The 21,434-nt window shown below is 41.7% G+C and overlaps 1 protein-coding gene across 3 annotated transcripts in view; it reads right to left on the reverse strand.

The window, feature by feature from the left end:
- ANK3 (ankyrin 3) overlaps nt 1-21,434 on the reverse strand; it is a 508,469-nt gene that overhangs the window by 286,536 nt on the left and 200,499 nt on the right. The window contains exon 1 of one of the 3 annotated variants that reach the window (XM_075000148.1): nt 5,901-6,014. The exons of the other annotated variants lie outside the window; for them this stretch is intronic. Within the exon in view, the coding sequence (XP_074856249.1) occupies nt 5,901-6,014 (114 nt within the window). Of the gene's footprint in view, nt 1-5,900; nt 6,015-21,434 lie in introns of those variants that run through there. 3 annotated transcript variants of the gene reach the window in all.

A 21,434-nucleotide genomic window follows, 5' to 3' on the forward strand; every position in this document is an offset into this window, starting at 1 on the left:
ACCAAAGACCAGGAACTTCTTGAACCAAATGCACCTATATTACACCTATCCACAGAGCAGGTAATCAGGCATGCTGCATTGGATGCAATAAGCTGGACAATCCCCAGTCTGCTGCTGGATTTCTGCTTGTATTATCTTTCTACACCTGAAGCTCCTTCATATATTTTGTTTTGTTTTTAGTAGGAGGTTTCTTTAGCTTTAAGAAGTTCAAGTGTATCTAGGTGCCCCACCCACCCACACACACATTCCCCCTCTAAACTACATCGCAAAAAACCTGCTGTTTGCTAGCTCCTCTGGTTGCTTAGACAGAAGAGAGCTTTTTAAAAGCCCTGGACTTCCTGGGGAGCCTTCCCCCAGTTAAGGGTTCCTAAGTGCTAAAAGTCTTGCGGATCAAAGCCTGGTTAAGCTCTCAGCCTTGCCTAGCATCCTTCTTAGGCTCAGCACACACACGGTCAGCACGGGTGCCCCAAACAGACCAATTAAGAGAAAACAAGTTTTCCTTTTACAATTCAGCTGTGCTCAGATTTGTTAGTACATAACTTCAAGCACATGCACAGTCCTGGTGAAATCAACAGTAGTACTCACATATATAAACAGCTTACTGCATCAGGAGGCCTCCCTCTTGTGCCCCATACAGAAAATGGGCATAACTGAGAGACTAACCTGGACATGATGATTCATGAATGGAGCTGCTAGCCGCTTCACAAGGGGACAAATACTATTCCATCTCTTCTACGCCAATTTGTGAGGGAATCCTCTAAAAACCCCGCACAAAGTCTCTGAGAACTACCTCCAACGAAGATCTGTTCCTATAAACCTGGTAGTTCTTTTAGTAATCTGCAACTACCTGTTTCAAACTCTGTACCGCATATACCTCTGACAGTTTCCCTGAATACAGGTCGAGATCAAATCAAAAGCACACATTTCAATGCGCATTTGTTGGACCCTAAACTCTACAGTCAATTCTTTCCCACAGAGCAATTGGTTATGCTCACAGATCTACTTCATACTTTGAGTCTTAACATTTTCTTTATGCTGACATGTGAGGATATCAGTATTGTCAATCTCAGATTTTCAAATATACTCAGAAAATATACTCAGTATATTCAAATATACTCAGAAGCTAAGTGAATGAGGTAATATTTCTCACTGGACCAACTTCTGTTGGAGAAAAAGATATGATTTTGAACTTATACAGGATTCTTCTTCAGGTCTGGGAAACTTAACTCAGAGTTTCACAGCTAAATGCAGGATGGAACAGAATACAAAAATAATGAGTCGGGTCCTGAAAATACTGAGATTTCCTTGAAATCAAGTGCCACAAAATAAATTAAAATTTGAATGATGTTTCTTAGCCTTATGATTATTTGCCTGTGCAAGACATTTTTCAAATTCTTCTCCACAGCCATTAGGCCTTCCCTAGATGGAGAAGTTGCACCAGTTTAACTTATATCACCTGGTGGGAGGTATAGGTCAGCGGTGTGACCCAGGGTTCTGAGCTCAGTCCTTGAGGGGGCCATTTAGCAATCTGGGAGAAATGGGTTATTTAAAAAAAGGATGGTGCTTGGCCCTGCCAAGAGGGCAGTGGACTGGACTTGATTACCTCCCGAGGTTCCTTCCAGTTCTATGAGATGTGATGTGTAATCTTTAAGCGGACATAGTTAAACCACTGTGAACCCCTGCAAGAGTATATACCTCCTTAGTTTAAGAGTCATTTGTTGTGGTTTACTTAAATCAGCAGACTCAAATTCAATTTAGCTTAATGCCAACCCTCAAATCCTGAAAGCAATGTCAATGAAGAATCTAGGAAGGAGTCTGTGTGGGGGGTGCAGGCTCTGGGCTGGGACAGAATATTGGGGTGCAGAAAGGGATGCAGGCTCTGGGAGGGAGGTTGGGGCTGGAGGTGTGGGAGGGGATGTAACCTCTGGGAGTAGGATGTGCAAGGGGGTTTGGGAGTAGGGAGTGATGCACTTACTTAGGGCACCACCCTCTGGCAGTGGCTCTGGAGAGGGCAGGGGGTCTGTGCACGTTTCCCCCTGCACGGGTTTCCCAGCCCTGCCAGTAGGCAGCACGTTTCCCACCCTCCACTGTACATTGCCTGGCCACTAAACGCTCCAGAGGCCCCTGCTGTCTCCACAGGCAGCACAGTGGGGCTACAGCATCTTCCAGCTGCTAGTTCTCTGCCGCTGCTGGCATGTCCCTGTGGCCAGAGGGTAGGGGAAAGGTGTGTCTCCCTTTGCTGCTCCCAGAAGCTGGAGCAGCTCACAGACATCTTCCCCCAGCTCCCTTCCCTAGGCGGCAGGAACTCACGCTCTGGCAGCCACGCAGTCCTGATTAAATAACTCTTTAAACATATTTCACTGGCCAGATTCACAGGCTGAGAGTTTAAGATCCCTGGCTGAAGTGTGTCCACATGTATGTAGAGTAGCTTAACTTCATTCACTTAAATTTATACCTTAGATTACACCAGTGAAGCTTTCTCACAAAGACCATTTTTAAATACATATTTTTATGAATGCTCAGGTTCCTATGTCCAAGAGCAGGGCTTTAAAGAAACATCAGCTATCATGAGATTTACGGTAAAATTGCTACGGTAACATTGGAATCCGCAACATGCAAGAAGTGATGGCAGCAGTTTTTAAGGTATCACAAATGACAGCGCTAGGGCCCTTCAGTGTAAGTACCCTCTTCTGAGTTCCCATGGAACCAAGTAGCTTCTGAATATTACCCACAAATGGAAACCACTTCCACCCTACTGAATATTGTATAAAACATAAAATATTGAGCATGCACCAAGACTCATATTTTCTTCTGCAATACAGCACAATTAAATTAAACAAGGGACTTCTGCTTTCACTGAAGAGAGCATTTAAATCCTTCCTAGATGCTGGCATATGCGAAACAATGCTAGTTTTCACAGCCAAAATTTTCTATGACCTACGGCAACCTTGTCAGAAGCAGAAAAGTCAGATACTTAAACCAACTCTTACACTGAAAAAGTATTCTACTCTTTTCATTTATCATTTAAGGGTAAAATCTGCCCAAATCTATGAGGGCTGCACCCACTCAAGTAAGCAAGGACACCTGCATTTCCATCCAAAGTCAGAACCTTGCCACAGTTTTAAAATACATTTGGACAGAGTAAACTGAGAAATCTGTATCTTTGTCTACACACCCAGCTCCCTTATTTCTGGTTCCATTTCTTTATCTTGCTATGCCATGAATAAGACACCATTAACAGGTAAATATTCATAGGTGCATAAAATAAATGTGGGTGTTGAAATGCAAGTGAGGAATCACATGCATCCACACTTATGATGGCATCATGGGATTATTTGCATGCCTAAAATAGACGCATGCCAATGCATATACAGTTTTGAAGATCTGATCCTATAACTTATCAGACTGAATAGTGATTTGTCTGATATATTTTCAGAACAGAAATTTTAGTGCATGGCAAATATTTAGTGCCAAATAATTGAGAAGCTGTGACTTTTCTTCCTCAGATTACAACCCTAACATAACACACAAACAACTATCAGTCCAATGGGGTTAGTTTATCTCACAGGCCTGACTTTCAAATCACCTCATGCCTCAGTCTCCTTATTGTAAACATGATCTAGGGTATTGGCACTCACTGGTGTTTTAATGTGATTTGGAAGATCCTGGAGAATATTTTTGTATCTTGATCACGTAAAGCACGTATGTTCTGCAATATCATTTGACCATAATAAAATCTGAGTATTGGTTGCTCGTGGGTGATGCAGAGGTACATAATGAAGTGACTCACAAATCACAGTGGAAATAATGGTTATTCCAAAGTACAAAAACCAAACAACTAGAATCTATTAGTTTATGCAGGGTGTATGATGGGAAAGATGGTGTCCTTTTTTGTGAGTAAACTGATAGACCTGCATGTGCTCAAATATTCTTTCCCACTTTCTATAGTCAGTGACAGGGTTCCTGTTTTTTTCTTATTACACTTAATAAACTTTGAATCTTCAAAGTCCTATTAAATACTGCTAAGAAATAATTCCAAATTAATTACTGATCTCCAGGGTAATTAAAAAAAACATTGTTGGTGTGAAACCTCTCTGTTCTATTTGTTCTATTTTATAGAGAAAGAAGATACTGAAAACTCCATGCATTTACAATAAATAGATTGATATTCATCCAGGTCTCACTCTGGTTGCTAAGAGATTTCCCTTCCACAGCACTGTGTTGTATAAACAGTAAAGCAGTTGCCTCAAATCTCTAAATCAAGAGCTCTTATTGCCACATCTCTTCCACATTTTGCCAATAAGTAAATATGAATGAGCACTCTCAGACAAAGCCAGCATATATGTGGCTTTGTGTGTTGTTATATTTCAGCCTATTATGGATACCACTGGCTCTCTAAATTATGAACAAAGTTAAATGTGATACCATGCATTTCAACTCACAACTCACATGACAATACATGTTGGTAGGCCAGATCCTTACATTTGCACAGTTGCATTTATTTCAACCTTTAAAATGATAGCCACAGTGCTGGAGACCTGCATATAACCATAAAATCAGACAAGAAAAAATAATATATATTCTGACCAATTTTAATGTGAAATCTGCACCAGGCAGTGTCCTAGTTTTGAGCTATTATTTGTTTGAGAAAAAAAATACTGAGGAGACATTTACATGTATATTTAAATGGATGATCTATCTATAGTTATTATGCTGCAGTGCACTGGCTGCAGCCATCTAAACACAGCCTTCTAATGTGTTCACTAGAACAGAAGGCAGTGGGTTTCTTAGTGCTTCCCACTAAGTTTAACACTGCCATTTCAGAGGAAAGAGGGAGCAAAGGCAGGAAAATGTTGATGGCTTTCCATCCAAAAGCTGCACATATGCTGAAGGAAGTCTACATGCCTCTCGGAAAGCACATGCATGGCTGCTGAGAGCCAATAAGATTATCTCTCCCTTAGGAATTTCACAGACACAAAAAAATTCTGTATCACCAGACCTTTGTGTCCAGGCCATGGGCTTTCAGGCAATTTTTATGAACTGTGACCGAAGACTAAAAAAACACTATAGGGACTTATCTACATGCACTAGTGTCATTTTTAAGGACACGTCCACAGAGCACTCAAAGAGACATCTTCATCTGTCACCAGGCCACTACCCTCAACTATTCTTTTTCATACCTTAATAAAAAATAAAAAAAGGGACCACTATTAGATTCAAATCTTAACTGGACAATGATCACTTAGTGTACTGATTTTTTCAGGTCTCAGTGTACCATAAATTTCTGCATCCAGGATAATTACACAGCAGAGACAAAACAAGACTTTATGATCACAATCACTTTTTAACAAAATCAAGATGCTAACAACAAATTATTATGGTTTAATTTTCCAACATAGGAAAAAGGAAAACCAGAAAATACCTCAATTCAGTGACATTATTCTCAAAATGGATGTTTTAGAAGCCAAGCATGTGACACAGTCCCAACACAAAGAAAAATCTTCCCTCACACACATTCACAGTAAGTCTGTATACACAGGCTAAACTATTTATTCTGCCAGTTAAACCCGTGACCGTGTTATACATATAACCTTCAAATTACAGCTATACACTATTTTAAACTCACTTATAGCCATGCTTACATATCATGGCAATGTGACTGATTTATGTGAAATGAGTGTACACCTTCTGCACCATCACTGCAATCAACTAACCGCCGATTAAAAATTCAATTGCTTTGCAAACCCCATAGCTCTGGTTTGTAATATTATTTTACAATCTTAACCAATTATTCAGACAGCTACCAAGTTACATAGAAGAATGATCCCTGATAGCTCATTTGCAATGTAAGAAACTGAAACAAAGGAATGCTTGTAAGAAAGTGGTACAAATCTATATACCTTTCTCTTCCGATCCCGGGATCTTTTCCTGTGTTTTCTTTTTTTCTCGTTATCTTCATCAGCATTAATTTCTAAATCCCTGTTTTTCTTTAGCTGTGATGCTGCATGAGCCATAATGCACTGAAAATCCTTTACACCGATTCCTTGTAAAAGGTGATACCCTCAGGCACCTTAACCAGCCCTTTCAGTAAATGTTCCAATGACTGGAAAGGATATCTGAGATCAGAGCCAGGAACACATTCAGAATCCAAAGATCTCACAGAAGCTAGCAGGCACCACAAAAATACATGTTTGCATATTTCTTTCTATACCTTTCTGTACCTGAACCTGTATAAAGCAGTGCAGCCACTGCCATGCATTTAACGTAATGAAAAAGGCAGCTGGGACAGAGAAAGCTGTATTATGGCTGTATCCCCTGCCACCAGCTGGAAGTGTCTAAGTGATTTCTCTGAAAGGGGAATGCTGAAAAGAAGAGTGTTATGAAAAAAAATTCCAGAACAATAACATATTCGGCATTATATTTTTTACCAATCTTTAAATTTATTTTAAAAACCTATCCCCCCCAAAAGAGGAAAGTTCATTATTTATAGTGCCCAACTAGTCCTGCATGATAAGTCACTTAACCTGTTATAAAATGGAGCAGCTCCTACTTTAGGTTAACTGCTGATGGTGACAAAAAATAAAATAAAAATTTCATTTAACATGGAGACCCTGACTGCATTATGTAGAAAACAATGCAAGCATTGCCATATCTTCACAGTGTGTCCTTTATGCTGATTTTTCAATCCCACTGCATTTTGTGGGAGAGGATTACAGAAAGCCCTGTTGTTTTAATTTTTTTTTGTCCAAACCATACTTATTACAACACATCATAGTGATAGAAAGATGTGGTCATGCTAGTGTCAAACAGGCATTTAATTCATGCGAGGTTTCCTGGTACCATTGTCTTACGTGATCAAAAAAGGGTGGGGGTGGGGAGGGGATGAGAATCTGTGTTACAGGCACTATGTCCATGTACTTAGAATTATAGTTTTAAGCTTTTATGTCAAGGCTGGCTTCAGTCACCTTACAATTTTGGCCAGCTGAGTCCTCGATGACTGCAACTTTTGACTATTCATTATGGGAGGTAAAGGTAAACAGCAGCATTACAGGCATGCAGAAGGGTCATTTACTGGCAGGGGCACAAAACAAGGGACCCAGTAAATAAGGAACCATATTTTTTCCACTCGAATGTGAACAACAAATAGCTTGCCTAGAAATTGCTATTTTTAACCTTGAACTGAATATATAATGCCTAATGAATGTTAGCATTTCAAGGCACAGACTGATTTCTTTAAGAAATCAAGACAGAATTTGCCTTAGCAAGGAAAAACAGATCTTCAGATGACACTGAAATCTGCAAGAGAAAAAACAGTACTTACTATAAAAGTAAAAAAAAAATAAAGTATTTGAATCTACTGAATTACGTTGGACCACCAGGGAGCTGTATATAAGGCCAAGGTGTCATGAAGTCTTGTACTCTTCTCTGGAACCAGAGAGATACTCTCTGGGGCCTAGATTGAGAATTCCAACAAATGGCATGCATTTGCTACACTTCTCATGTCACTTGGCTAAAAGTTAATCTTCTTTAAATCTCAGAAGCCATTGTCTCAAAAGCTAGCTAGTGGACTTATGTTTGGATATCACATAAGTGATTGTTAATATAGCAAAAAGGTTGCATAATAGACATCTACAATGGATTTCATGACGAGAAGCTCAGAGAGTTAGAGTTCTCTATCTATTATGGACCATTTCTACTGAGTCAATAAAACTACAACAGTTCTCTGCACCTATAAAAACAAACAGCTCACTGCACCGTCACGTCGCTACATACCAGTTTAATGTCCATTTAAATACCTGATTTTGCACCAACAGTGACTACTCCACATTTGACCGTGAGCTATAAAAATTCAATACACTTTTTATTTTTAAATACGCTGAACCTGTATGTGAGAGAGATGATATATTGTTGCCCATTAGCTTCTAGGAGATCTCCTATCATGCACATCTTGAGTATGCTCAACAGATCCCATTCACCTTCACTGTCACAGGCTACACGCAACATTTAAACAACAGGGAATGGAAGAGGGGTGGGGATACAGGTTCTAATGATAACATTCCAAAGTCAGACAGCCATCCTGTCCATAGGAAGAGGAGGGGTGGCTGTCCAGGCCCCGTGGCAGCTGCCCCAACTGTTCTATGGACAGGAGAGATGGGGGCTTACCTGGGGCCAAGGGCCTGGCAGTGTGGCAACAGGGGTCACCTGCCCTCCCCCATCCTTACTACTTGGGTGGCGGCAACTCAGCAGATTACTCCGCTCCATGCCATCCTCCCAGCCCTCCTAGTCTGCTTCCCACCACCATGGAGAAGTGAGAGGCAGCAGCAGGCCAGGAAGATAGCATGGTGGAGCAGTGTGTGGCTCTGACTCCTGCCACCTGCATGATAAGTGGAGTGCTACAGTGCCAGACCCCTTAATTGAATTATTCAGTGGACGAGTGAGTAGGTGTGGGGCTAGGGAAGGGGCAAGGCCTGCAGCTGGGTGGCGGAGGGGGGTGGTGCCTTGAGCCCTGCAGCTGGGGCACTGGTTGGGGGTTGACCCAGGCCCTGCCACCTCAGGACAGTTCTGCATAGTCATGAGCAGAACATCCCTTTGTGTCCTAAATTCAAATGATGTGCAAATGATGGAAGCCTGAACTGGACTCAGTTCACTTGAGAAGGATTTTCCCCCGCTCAATGGTCAGCAAGCAGGGGTTATGAGAATCAGGGGAGGAGGCAATGGCATTGGAGGAATTTTGTAGAGTGCAGGTGCTAAAAGCCATTCAACTCAATCGTAAGCCCTGTATATGATGGGAATCATTTCAAGCCAGGGGTGCTGCTGCACCTCCAGCATTCCTCTGAAGTGCGGGGACATTAGGGAATTAAACATGTTTCGCACTGAGAAAATCTTGGAAATAATGTGGAATTCTAGTGGAGTTTTACTTCTCAGAACATTTTTTTAGATGTTACAGTTGTTATTTTGGTGCCAGATTTATAATAATTACTAAGAGCTTTGGCTGCAGTGGGAGTCAGATACATGCATCCAAAAACAAAATTTAGCATTAAAGATTTGGTTGCCAATCTTAACTGCAACAGGCACTGTCATGTAGAATAAAAGTGTATAGACACACAACAGTTTATAACACAATACAACAATGGCAAAGAAAGGTAACATAGCTAAATTCAGGCCCAGTGGCCTGATGTGACCCAATGCAGCACAAAGTCAATTAAAAAAACAAGAGTGTCCATCAGAGCGAGCTGATGGAGGAATATTAGGAAGTGCAACAAGGAGAGGGAGCTGGGAAGGAAAGTTAGTCTGAAGTACTTTAGAAATAAAATGTAGGAGACTGGAGGAAAATGATTAAAAGCTTTGGTGAGGAAGACGCTTCAAAGCATAACAACTGGCATTTAGGTAACCTGGCTTCAATATTTGTCTCTGCCACAGACTGTCTATGGGACTTGTGGACCTCAGTTCCTGACCTGAACAAGGAAATTTTTATTTCTCTCTCTCTTAAGAGGATAGGCAACCACTGGGAGACACAGAACACAGCAGTGGGAGCCAGGTGAGTATGCAGAGAGAGAACTGAGTCTGTTGTACTCATCACTCATCCTCCTCTTGAGACTGGAACAGTTCACTAGCCCCAGACTCTGAAAATTTAAATTCAAAGTATTATTGAACCACAAGTCCCGTGTCACTTCATTCATATTTTTCAACAAACCTGTGATGCCCCGTAAACCTCTTAAATGCACTGGTGCATGAGTTATGACTGAAAAAAGTCATTGTATGCTTTAAATGTTCTGGGCATACTCTGTTTAACATGTTGGGACAAAGAATGGTTTATGATTCCAACGATTACAGTTTTAACAGCACCAAAAAACCTTACTTACAGGGCAGCTTCCATGCATGCAGAGTTCAAGCACTGATGAGGATCACTCTGCTAGTAAGGATAACAATGAGCCTGGCCAAACACTCACACTACATCTCCACTACAGCAATATATCGACAGAAGTCACTGTCGGAAGAGATCTACCGGCAAAACTTCTGTCAACAGATTGTGTCTACACATAGAAGCAGACTGAAAGAGCCATCCTCTTTGTCGACAAAGAGCAGCCAGACTGCCCAGCCCTCTCTTGATAGAACAGCTGTCCAGAAGCTCTGCAAACAGGGCTGCCAGTGAACCAGAAGCCCTGTCTGCCAACAAAAGGGCCAAAGAACATCGACACTGCGCTTTTGCCGACAGAATGCTGTCAACAGAAGCATTATTCCTCAGCGCAGAGGGGGCTAACGCTGTCCAGGAAAGTGCTCTGTCAACAAAACACCTTTCGTGCGTAGACACTGAGTTTTGTCAATAAAACTGTAATGTAGACACAGCCTCGATGTTTACAGGAGTGTGAGGGTTTCACTTCTCAGCCAAGCCAGTTTAAATCTGGCTGTTTCTACAGCTAATTTACTGGCTCAAGCAAAATATGTGGCAGTATTTAGTGGGTGCATTGTCATTACAAGAGCTATGGAGCCCAAATCTGTCTCTGCTGAAGTGGAATTTAAGGAAAGAGTCTTTTAAAGCTAAGATTTCAGAGAAGAGGTATTTTAGCTAGTGAGCTGACAGTGAAAAGGGAACTATACTCTTTAATCTGGAGTTCTACTGGGTGTGTGTATGTGTGTGCATGTTTGTGTGTACATGTGTGCACGGGGGACTTTGTGAAGCCTCTAGCCTGGAGATACACCAAAGTGGAAAAAGTTTTGAGAAAGACATGAATGAAAGTTTTTGGGCAGCTACTGAAAACAGACAAAATCTTTGGCCATTGACAGATGGGCGTAACTGTCTGAAACTGATATGGCACAGGGGACTAATTTGGACCTTGTCTACAGTGACAAAACTAAAGGAGTGACTCACTGTACCACACACTACAAACAAGCACCACGCAGGTAGTATGTTACATTGTATTTTATTAAAACACAGTGAAATTGGCATTTTAAGGTTTTTGAGGATAGTATCTACAGTTCACAGTATCAGGTAATTCACAAAAATATGAAGAATGAGTGTGAGGTGGGGTGGGAAAGCAACTTAATGAGCTTGCAAAAGAAAGAGATCATTTGCTTTAGCATGCTTTGTGCAGTAACCCATTGCTTCCAATTTTAATAGAGTAAACGCTCGATTCAAGAGACCCAGATTTAACGGACTTCAGAAATAACAGATGCTGTCTGCTAGCCCCTCCCCAGAAAGCAGCAGGTGGGGTGGGGAAAGAGCAGGGTATGGGTAAAGCTGGGGTGGGATATGGGTGGGGCCTGGGCAGGCCAGAGGCAGGAAAGGAGGGGTGAGGGAGGGTAAGGGTAAGGGGTATGGCAGGGCAGCGGTGAGGAGGGGGTAGACCAGAAGCACTTGGCCAGTGCAGTCCTGCAATCCACACACTTCTGGTTGCCACAGGTTAATCAGTGGTATGCAGCAGAAATTCAAGGATCACCACACTTGTGGTTTTTGTCCTTCCATAGTCACCACAGCCCCACCCACTGAAAATAAATGACCTCCCAGTCCCCCAGAGCCAGGCACCCTGCCCCCTCCTCCCACAGAGACAGGCACCTCCCAGCTCCCCTCTAACTAAATGCCCTCCACCTCCCCCAAAGACAGACACCCCCACTCCCCCCTTCTCTAACTCAACACCCTCCCTTTCTCCCTCTCCCCCAAAGACAGACACCCCCCCCCACACGCAAACTGCTGGTGAGTCACCAGAGCTGCCGCCACTGGTGCCACGTGAGTGCACCATTGCAGGAACCACACAAGGTTCACCGTGCCACGGCCGAAGCCTCACAAGGCATGCCAGACCACAGCTGGCGGGGCCACACAGGGGCCTCTGGGCCGCAGTCACTGGATGAGGGCCTCTGGGCCACAGGAGCCGTGCTGAGGCAAGCAGCACAGGAGGAGTCGCCATCGCTGCTGCCACCATGCACTTGTCCCACCAAATGGTGGGGCACATGCACGGAGCATGTGGAGCCACATTTCGCTGCACCCCAGTATCCAGTTCACCACATGTGACAAGCGGACACCGCGGGTTTATAATGCTCAATAAACAGGAGAGGTGAAAAGATGAGACGAGGGCAAGGAGGGAAGAAACAAAGATTAAAAAAATAGGGAAGAGTACTCATTCTCCAAGTTATGACTTGCTTAGGGTCTTAGGTAAAGGATATGCGAATGAAATAGAGGCCCTGACAAAAATGATGCTGTGTTAAATGCTGCACACCAAAAAGAAATCCTTCAAAAGAGACTCAGAGACTCACCAGTAAGATTAAGAAAACTCCATTCACTTTAGAAAAACATACCAGAGAGGAAAGCCAAGGAGTATATTTAGCTTGTATATTACTTATTTTACACCCATCACATTATAGCCATCTTATGTTGTAGTTTGCAGGCTGCTACTCTGTCAGATGCCCGAGCACAAAGTGTGACTACACTATTCCTCCAGAGAATGGAGCAAGTTCAACATTTTGAAAACGTACATAATAGACTAAAATACACTTAGATCTTTTCCCACCCCCAGACCTACTCCAGTGGGCTCGACTTTTGGTAATAATTTACTCTGTGTAGGGACAACGTTTTATAAGGAGCAATGAGAATATCATAGCTTGAGGAGACGTCGAATCTGTGGAGAAAATGGTATGATTTAAATACATTTTATGCTAAACATTTACTTTTACTCTTAAAGATATTTATCACAAAGTTCTGAAGTTAATGCAGGTTTCTCAAGCCCATTTGAATCACATTTTTTACTTCATTTGGACTATTTTAAACATAATTATGGATTTTAAGAGATACTTATTCACAATGGCACACAAACAGAGTTATCATAACCAAATATACTCAGAATATCTGCCATTAAAAATATCTGCAATTAAAATTACATAAAGAATATGAATTCTCCCCTCATTTCTTTATCAAAAACTGAAATTATGCTTTCAAAACAAAAAAGCAGTCCAGTAGCACTTTAAATACTAACAAAATAATTTATTAGATGGTGAGCTTGACCTGAGAATCTCCAAGAAGATTACAGTAGTAGCAGCTAAACAGTTTTGCATTTTAATCAATAAAATATAGGACCGTAGTAAATTCGAAGTCCTTGCTTAGACATCTGTTTTCCATGATTGGTAAGGTGTGGTCTCCCAGACAAGGCATAAGGATCCAGGTTCTTAGCAGTATTATTACTGTTACCATTGAAATTATGCTTGTAACTGTTACAACTTTAGTCAGTGTAAACAAAATCATTGACAACAAATGAAAACATAATACATTGTGCATACATGTCAGCTTCCTTTTCTTGAAGGCAAGTCAGGAGCTTGCCAAGTTTGGTAAACAATCTACACAAAGTCAGCCTATGGAAATCCTTGCCAGGGAATGATGTGAAGGCCAAAATTAGAATGTGTTTCACAAAAGAATTAGGTAATTTCATGGTGGAAAGGCCCACTAATGACTATTAGCCAACACGGTCAGAGATGCAACCCCAAAGCACTGGGCACGGACCACTATCAAAAGACAGGATTCTGGACCAGATGGATCACTGCTCTGACCAAGTATGGCTGTTCATATGTGGAGTGGATCTTGCATTGTTGTGAAAAGGTTACAGATGGAATGTATTGTAGGGCAGAGTTATTGATCCATAAATAACCTGGGCTATGATTTTTTTTTCACTTCCAAATATTTTACTACAGCATTTTAATGGTGCTTTGAATTAATGGATAATCAGCTACAGTGTAAAATATAGTTTAGATATTCTGTCTGGGTATTAGACTAGTTTATTTCAGTAATTCTGCCTAGACATTTTCTTAATTCTCTTTTCATGTCTCAATACAAACAACCATAAAACCAAGTTTACACAACAGATAGCTTTTATCTGTGAGGCCTGCACCAAATGAGAGAGACCCTCAAAGATTAAATCTATTTTGCAGACAAGAATCTAGATCATAGTCGCTGTTATTATTTAAGGTTATTTCGTAGCCACTGCAATTTAAGCCAAAACACCCAAAGACCAGCCTAGCACACAGTGATAGTAAACGTTTTGTGCCATCTTTATACACATACACATGTAACGCCGACAGACCCAGGTTGCCGGCACCAGGGATTGAACCTCTGATCATAGGGGCTAAAGCATGAGCTAAAGGCCAGCTGGCTCTCAGCTGAGGCTGTAGAGCAGGGACTTCACTCACCCTAGTACAGGTCTCAGTGCCTGTGGGTACTACACACATAACCTCTGAGCTGTATTGCATGCATCAGGACCTGCCTCCTAATATTTGTTAGAAAGAAAAAATGAAAGGACTTTATGATTCAGCAACAACAAACCTACCACCAGTGACTAATGTGATCTCTGATGTATCTCTTAACTTGGTATCTGACACTATGCAAGATTAACAAACACACAACATCCCTAAGCCCCCTTCTGGTGACGAAGATTATGTGAGCATGTAGCAACATTACCATGGCTGAGACTCAAACTGTGACCCCTTAAGTCCACAACTCCATCTCTATCAGGCGAAGGCAAACCTGCTGGGCCAACATAATAGTTGCTCATGACTCACCTCAGATGAAAGCCACTCTTTGTTTGATGCTAGTCTTAAAAATAAAATAAAATAAAATAAAATTAGTAATAGTAGTAAATACCTTTGCTGAGCGTTAGATTAGTTGGCTTCAAGTGCATGTCTGCCTTCCCTGTTTTGGAACATTAGCAGCCTATTAATAATAAATGCTAAATAAAAAGCAGTAATGGTGTAGGAGAATCTTAGTATCTGCCACAGTGTCAGTAAATTAATCCACGAAAGTAAATGGAGATGCCAAACAATGAGTGGGATGAAGGCCAAAAGTCACAGATGCAACACCTGCACCTTCCATTTAATTCTGCTTGTTTTAAGCTTGCAGACATTACACATAGACAAATTATAAGAAAAGATGTACACATTATGGTTTTCAATAAAAGAACTCACTGCTTACAGCCATAAGTGAGATGTTTCACTCTCAGAAGGCAATAAATCAGACAGACAACAGTGTTACATTGTTAACACTTTAGTAACAAGGGCCACAAACATGCTTCAGGATACGGAAGCATGGAGTCAGAGAGACTGTGCAGTCCTGTTGTCTTCAGTGGGGCTTCACAGATAGATCTATGCTAGTTGATTCCAATGCACAACCAGGTTATGGTCTCCTCACAGCTCTTCGGATACCAAGTATTAGGATCAAGAAAAGATCCCTAACATTTGGAAGACCTTGTGACATAAACTTCATTATATCTTACAAACTACACAGTAATAAAGAAAAAAAAGTACTATCATGATTCTCTAGAAAGAACATATTTTTGTCCACAACACCCAGACAACAACTTGCACTAATCTAACCCACCTTCACATGAAAGGCTACAAAATAAATGCTACTAAGAACAAGGTTGCATGTCTCATACCAACAGGCTTTCCTTGAGTAGCCAGTACTTGCTGGTTTCAACTTCTCAGCACTACCAAAAGAATCTTTCACCCATTACCACTGCTCACAGGAAATTTTCCAAGTCAGAGTCTGATGGGCAAAAAAAGCTGCTTTGTGGAATCCAAAATGGTTCATGAAAATACTCTGGAGGGGAGAATTTTCAGCAAATCACAGAAAGGATTCCACTGGAAACCTGCCTGGTTCCTTGACATCTTGGCTATTAGGATTCTGGCAACCCTAGGGCTTCCAGGATCCACAGCAGCCCCACCATGTGAATGGCCTGGGGTTGCAGACACCCAAGATTTTCAGGGTATGTGGCTCAGTGGAGTGGGGAGCCCAAACACCTTGTATGCTCTGGTCTGACTAGGGCTTGGCCTCAGTTTCACACCTGAAATCACCAAGACTGAGGGTCTCAGAGTTTCCAGACTCTGCACTGCCAGATCTGGGGCAGGCAACCCTGGGAATCCCAGGATCCTTAATGCTGAGCCAGAAACTTGAAAGATTCCTTGCCAAGCTCATTTCAAAAGGCACAAGCATTAAAAAAAGTTTTCTTGAACTTGTGTGAACACTCACATACTTTACATTTTTAGTTTGTTAGACCCAGTTTTATTTCCCCCCAAATCACTCCATTACTGCCACCTCTCTACCATGGTGAATTCAGATGGGCAAGACTTAGGGAATGTTGGCTAGATGTCTCGTAAACTAACTGGTTGAGGAAGACTGAAGCAAAAACTCGAAATGTTTCTGTTCCATACTTGAATAGTCCAGTTGCATCTTAAAGAATAACACATTTATTTTCTGCCCAAATAAATGTGTTAATCTTTAAGGTGCCACAGAAATCCTTGGTTTGGTTTTGTGTTGTTTCACTGAAACAGACTAACACAGTTACTTGAATAGTGGACTTGGGCTCTCCAAGATATAAAGAGTGAAAAAAAAATCTATGCAGTCATGCTATTTTCTTAGCACTGCTGCCAAGAGCACCAGGATATTTAAGTTAGAAGATGTCACTCAGTAAAGACCAATTCATGAAATGTTTTTGTTTTTTTTTTTAAAAAACCCTTTAAATAAAAATGAACAAAAAGCAGAAATCTCTTTAGATGGTAGAGAAAAAGAAATGACTTAAAAAGACTACTTATTTATTTATTAATCCTTCCCTTGTGGTCGGCCTATATCTGTACTTGAGTGGCCACATTGCTAAGGGACTTCTCAGAACAATGAAGAGAATATGTGGTCATCACAAAATCAGCATGTTGCCCAGTTTTCTAGTACACAATGGATGAACACACAGGTACAAAAATGATCAAATCTAATAGTGAAGAGGCACTCTTTATGGTTGGCTTTTCTCTCTAATTTTCCATGAAATTAAATTCACCACTGGCATCAAATCTGTTCCTTTGTATTTAGTAGAGTGGTATGCAAATATTCTCAATTCTATGAAACTAGAACAAACATCAAAGGGTTTGCTGGACTACCTTCAAAAGTGTCTTTATATTTTATTTATCTGGACAAAAATGAAAGCCTCGTTACTGCATGTTCACAACAAATACCGATGAAGCCTTTTCAGATGAAGAGAAGTGGCTCTGGGGAGGAGGTGTCAGGCATTACAAGCTAAAATTCTTTACAAAACTTCAGAAATACAATCTGAACAGCAGTTAATCTGCACACGAGCCCCAATTCCATCAGTTTTGTCTAGCAAGATAAAATGCAGGTATGACAAAAGTTTGCTTGCTTCATTTATTTATGATGATGATTTATTCTTTTTATGACACTGGCACATAAAAACCCTGGTCAAGATCAGTGCCCCATTATACTAGGTGCTATAGAAACAAGCCCTGCCCCAAGCTGCTTATAATAAGAATTTAAGAACAGCCATACTTGGTGGAAGCAGTGGTACATTATGCCTAGTATCCCCTCTTCATAGAGTGGCCAATTCCTGTTGTTTCAGAGGGAATGAACAGAAAGGACAATTCCCAAATAATTCATCCCCTTGTCATACCAGGCTTCTGGCAAACAGAGCATAGGGATACCCAGAATACGGTGGTGTATTGTTGCCCATCCGGGCTAATAGCTATTGATGGATTTACCCTCCAGCAACTGGTTCTTTTGGAACCTTGTTATAGTTTTCACGTTCACAAGATCCCCTAGCAAAGACTTGCACAGTGTGGCTTTGTGTGAAGAAGTACAGCAAACCCTCCATTGAATGGACTAATGCGGGGGAGGGGTTTCTGTTAACAGCCGAAGTCTGTTAAATCTGAGGGTTTACGTGTATTCGTCACAGCCCCCAGCCCCTCTCCCTAAATAAAAGATGGAGACTCAGCAGAGCCACTGGAGCCACCCCCGCCAGAGAAGCTGCCACCGCTGCTAGAGAAGCCAGCACAGCTGGGGCTTCTGGAGCAGCTGCTGGAGGAGCTGCCACACCAGCAGCTGGGGCCGCTGCCACCACCGGAGTTGCCACGTACTACTCCCATCAGGCGTGGGGTGCATACGTGAGTGCCATCGGCCTGTATATGTGCCCCACCCATGGTGGCACTGGTGGACAATCCAGTATTTCTGAAGTCTGATAAATTGGGGTCTGGTGAATCGAGGGTTTACTGTACTTGCTTTTGTGTGTTTTAAATCTCCTGCCTGATTTGCTGACCCCTAGTTTTTGTCTGTTTTATGGGAAGGAGAAAATAAGATTTCCTTATTCACTTTCTCCACATCAGTCAAGATTTAGAGACTTTAATGCCTTGTCAGAGGAGGCTGTGCAGGCTAGGACCATCAAAGGGCTCAAAAGAGAGCTAGATAAATTCATAGAGGTTAGGTCCATTAATGGCTGTTAGCCAGGATGGGTAAGGAATGGTATTCCCCCTTCAGAGGCCACTATTAAAATCTGAACCTGCATGTTCTTGTAAGAAAAGTGAAAAACACAAACATACCACATTTTCTTTATTAATGAATTAGTTTTTTGGTTTTGTACACAATAGTATGTGATGAAGATAATGAACAATCATATTCCTTTGGTTCTTTTTGGAATAATAATAACAAAAAAATAACACAGATCAGCTCCACAGTACCTTTCTTCCACACATTTCAAACTCTTGTTTTAGAGCTAAGAACCAAAATGTTTCAAAAGAGTTTTCCTAATTTGAGACACCTTCACATGATGTAATTTTCAGAGGACATACAGTCCACAAGGTCATTTTAAACTGATTCAAGGTGGACATCCAAACCCAGTTGTCACTTTTCCCCAGCCAAGCTTTTCAAAAAAGTGACAACTGGGTTTGGACGTCCACCTTGAATCAGCACCAGGAGTATAAACCAGGTGTACAGACTCCAAGTCCGGTGGACTTTGCTGCCTCCTAGAAAACTGAAGTGTTTACATAAAGAACTACTGTGTTTACAAAGATATGTGTTTAAATCTTCAATAAATTAAAATAAATTCTCAAAAGTATTAAAGAAATGTTTGCATAAATTTATATCTCTTTTAAAGTTTGCATAATTTTTCTCTTTACTGGTCTAAAACTTTGAACTATCACACAGTATCAACTTGTATTGTTTATAATTTTCTTCCTGCTAAGAGATGAGCACAAACCAAAATCCAGAAATATGACCAGAGCAAAATGCTCAACTCACAGCCCACAAAAGTCCTGTAATATCGGAACACAAACATTCTTGGATCGATCTTCTAATTCATAAAGGGGCAATTCCCCCTTCTCACACCCATAACACTACAGCATGTGCATTACCCCTTACATCAAAGGGAGACTACACTTTTCACCTCCCAGTAGTTTAAAATCAATCGAAAATTACAGTTACAGTATTTTGTTCAGTTGAATCAAAAACCTGATTTGCTCCTACTCTGTTGATTCCAGTTTCACATATTTTTAAAGGACAGAGTGTGAGTAATAGATTTTCAGTTCCTAATATAGAATCTGTGATCTTCAACAAGCTTTAAATTATCAGAATCATGTACATTTTAGCCAAACAGTGCCTGAGAAGGAATATAATCAAGGTCTACAAATATCTGATGGTTAAACATTCTGAAAAGAGGAAGGAATTAATTATGGCTCACACGCTATAAGTAGGGAAACAGAATTACACTATTAAAGGAAAAATGTATTGCAGAATCCCATCCCAAGAGAGGTGGTAGAAGTCCATTACTTGAGACATTTAAAACTTAACTAGACAAAACACCGGTGATTGTATTGTAGGGAACAATCCTGCACTGTCAGGGTGATGGATGAGATGACCTAATAGGTACTTTCCATCTCAAATCCTATCAGCACACTGTGATTACTTCACTGAGTAGGATTCCTATGCACCATTTCTCCTTGTTGCACACAGAGAAAATGTTGTTTTGTTTCACTACAAAAAAATCCAGTATTTTCAAAACAATAGCTAGTTATATCAACTTGGAGACCAAACCATTACTAGTAATAAATAAATGAATAAATAAACAAATAAATAAAGGTAGTGAACAGAACCACAGCTGTTCAGGGATAAAATCAGTTAATAATAAATATTACTTTGTGCATTAAACAATTTACAAAATCATGAATATACTGTAAGAGCCCCGTTCTCAATGTTAATCTTTTTGCCTGTAACAATGGTATTGAGTCACAGGGATGTTCCTAGGCCGGTGGTCTGCAACCAAAGTAGAAGAGCCATTTTTAAAAAATTCAGTTACAAAATCAATACTTCAAGAGCCACAATGCAAGTGATTACGAGACAGTCCTTAACATATAACATCAAACTGTACTTTTTGTCCCTCTGCTTTAAGAACAATGCACACACAATGATTTATACCAATTAGAAAGTTTAAGTTACTTTCACCCCGGACTGGAGAGCAAGCGAGGATAAGGAATAGGGGATAGGCTCTTAACCAGGAAGGAGCAATGTTCCTACCAACCCTCCATGCCCTCCCCACCATTTCCAGGCTCTACCCTCCCTGGCCCACAAACCCACCCCCCATCTCCAGGCTTTACCCACCTCAGCCACAAAACCCTGTCCCCCATCCCAAAGTTCAACCCCTCTCTGACCCAAACCTGCCCCTGCCATCCCCAGCATTAGCCTGCCTTAGCCTATCAGCTCCTCCAGCTGTGCGCCCTGCCTCAACCTGCCCACTGAACCTGGATCTTACTTACCCAACCGCTGCTCTCCCTCACAGCACATGATCTGGTTCTCCTTGCCGCTCCCCCCTCCCTCCAACTTCTCAGGCCAGAAAATGCCTGCAACTTTCCCACCCAGCGGTGCCGGCGCCAGCCTCACCAGGTCTTCAAGGCTTGACAAAGATCTGGGCTGGATCCTGGGCGAGCTGAGACTACGCTGCAGGATGCAGCACAAAGCTGTGGAGGCTGCTAGTGGAAACAGAGGGAAGGGCATGGCTGTGAAGCAAGGAGGAGCTCTGGGCAGGGTGTGCCAGCCTTGCCAGGAGGAAACTTGCACTCGGCTCCTAGAAGGACTTCCCCAACCTCTTACTCCTTCTAGCGGGATGTGCGGCTCCAGCAGAGACGGACTTGGCTGCCCCTCCCCACAGTTCTCCTGCGGGTTTAGCACCTCCCCCACCTGCAGCATGGGCAGCTCCCTGTCCTGCCACTCTGAAATAATGGAACTACATTTAACTGGTTAATGGCCAGACCCCTCCTGCTACCCTGCTGGCCATTAACCAATTAAATTTAGTGCTATTACTTCAGTGGTGGCAGGGCAGGGAGCCACAAAAGGAGTCAGCAGCAGCAGTGTCCAGAGCTGCAAGTGAGTCCTTAAAGGGCTTCATGCACCTTCAGAGCCACAGGTTGCTGACCCCTGTCCTAGACTAATCAGTCATAAAGTACATCCAAGACATAGCCATGCACTTGTTTTTAAGCAACTAGTTTTCCTAGATGCGTACATGAGCAGAGACTGTAGACAAAATATCAGAAATCACATTTTCACCACCAAGAGAACCGTGTACTTATGAGCACAGAATAAACAGTTTATATACTGCTCTGTAACAAAGGCAAACTAATCAAAAAGAGCAGGTTCT

The sequence above is a fragment of the Carettochelys insculpta genome, chromosome 7 (assembly GCF_033958435.1).
Source record: "Carettochelys insculpta isolate YL-2023 chromosome 7, ASM3395843v1, whole genome shotgun sequence".
In the NCBI taxonomy this organism is placed as follows: Eukaryota; Metazoa; Chordata; order Testudines; family Carettochelyidae; genus Carettochelys; species Carettochelys insculpta.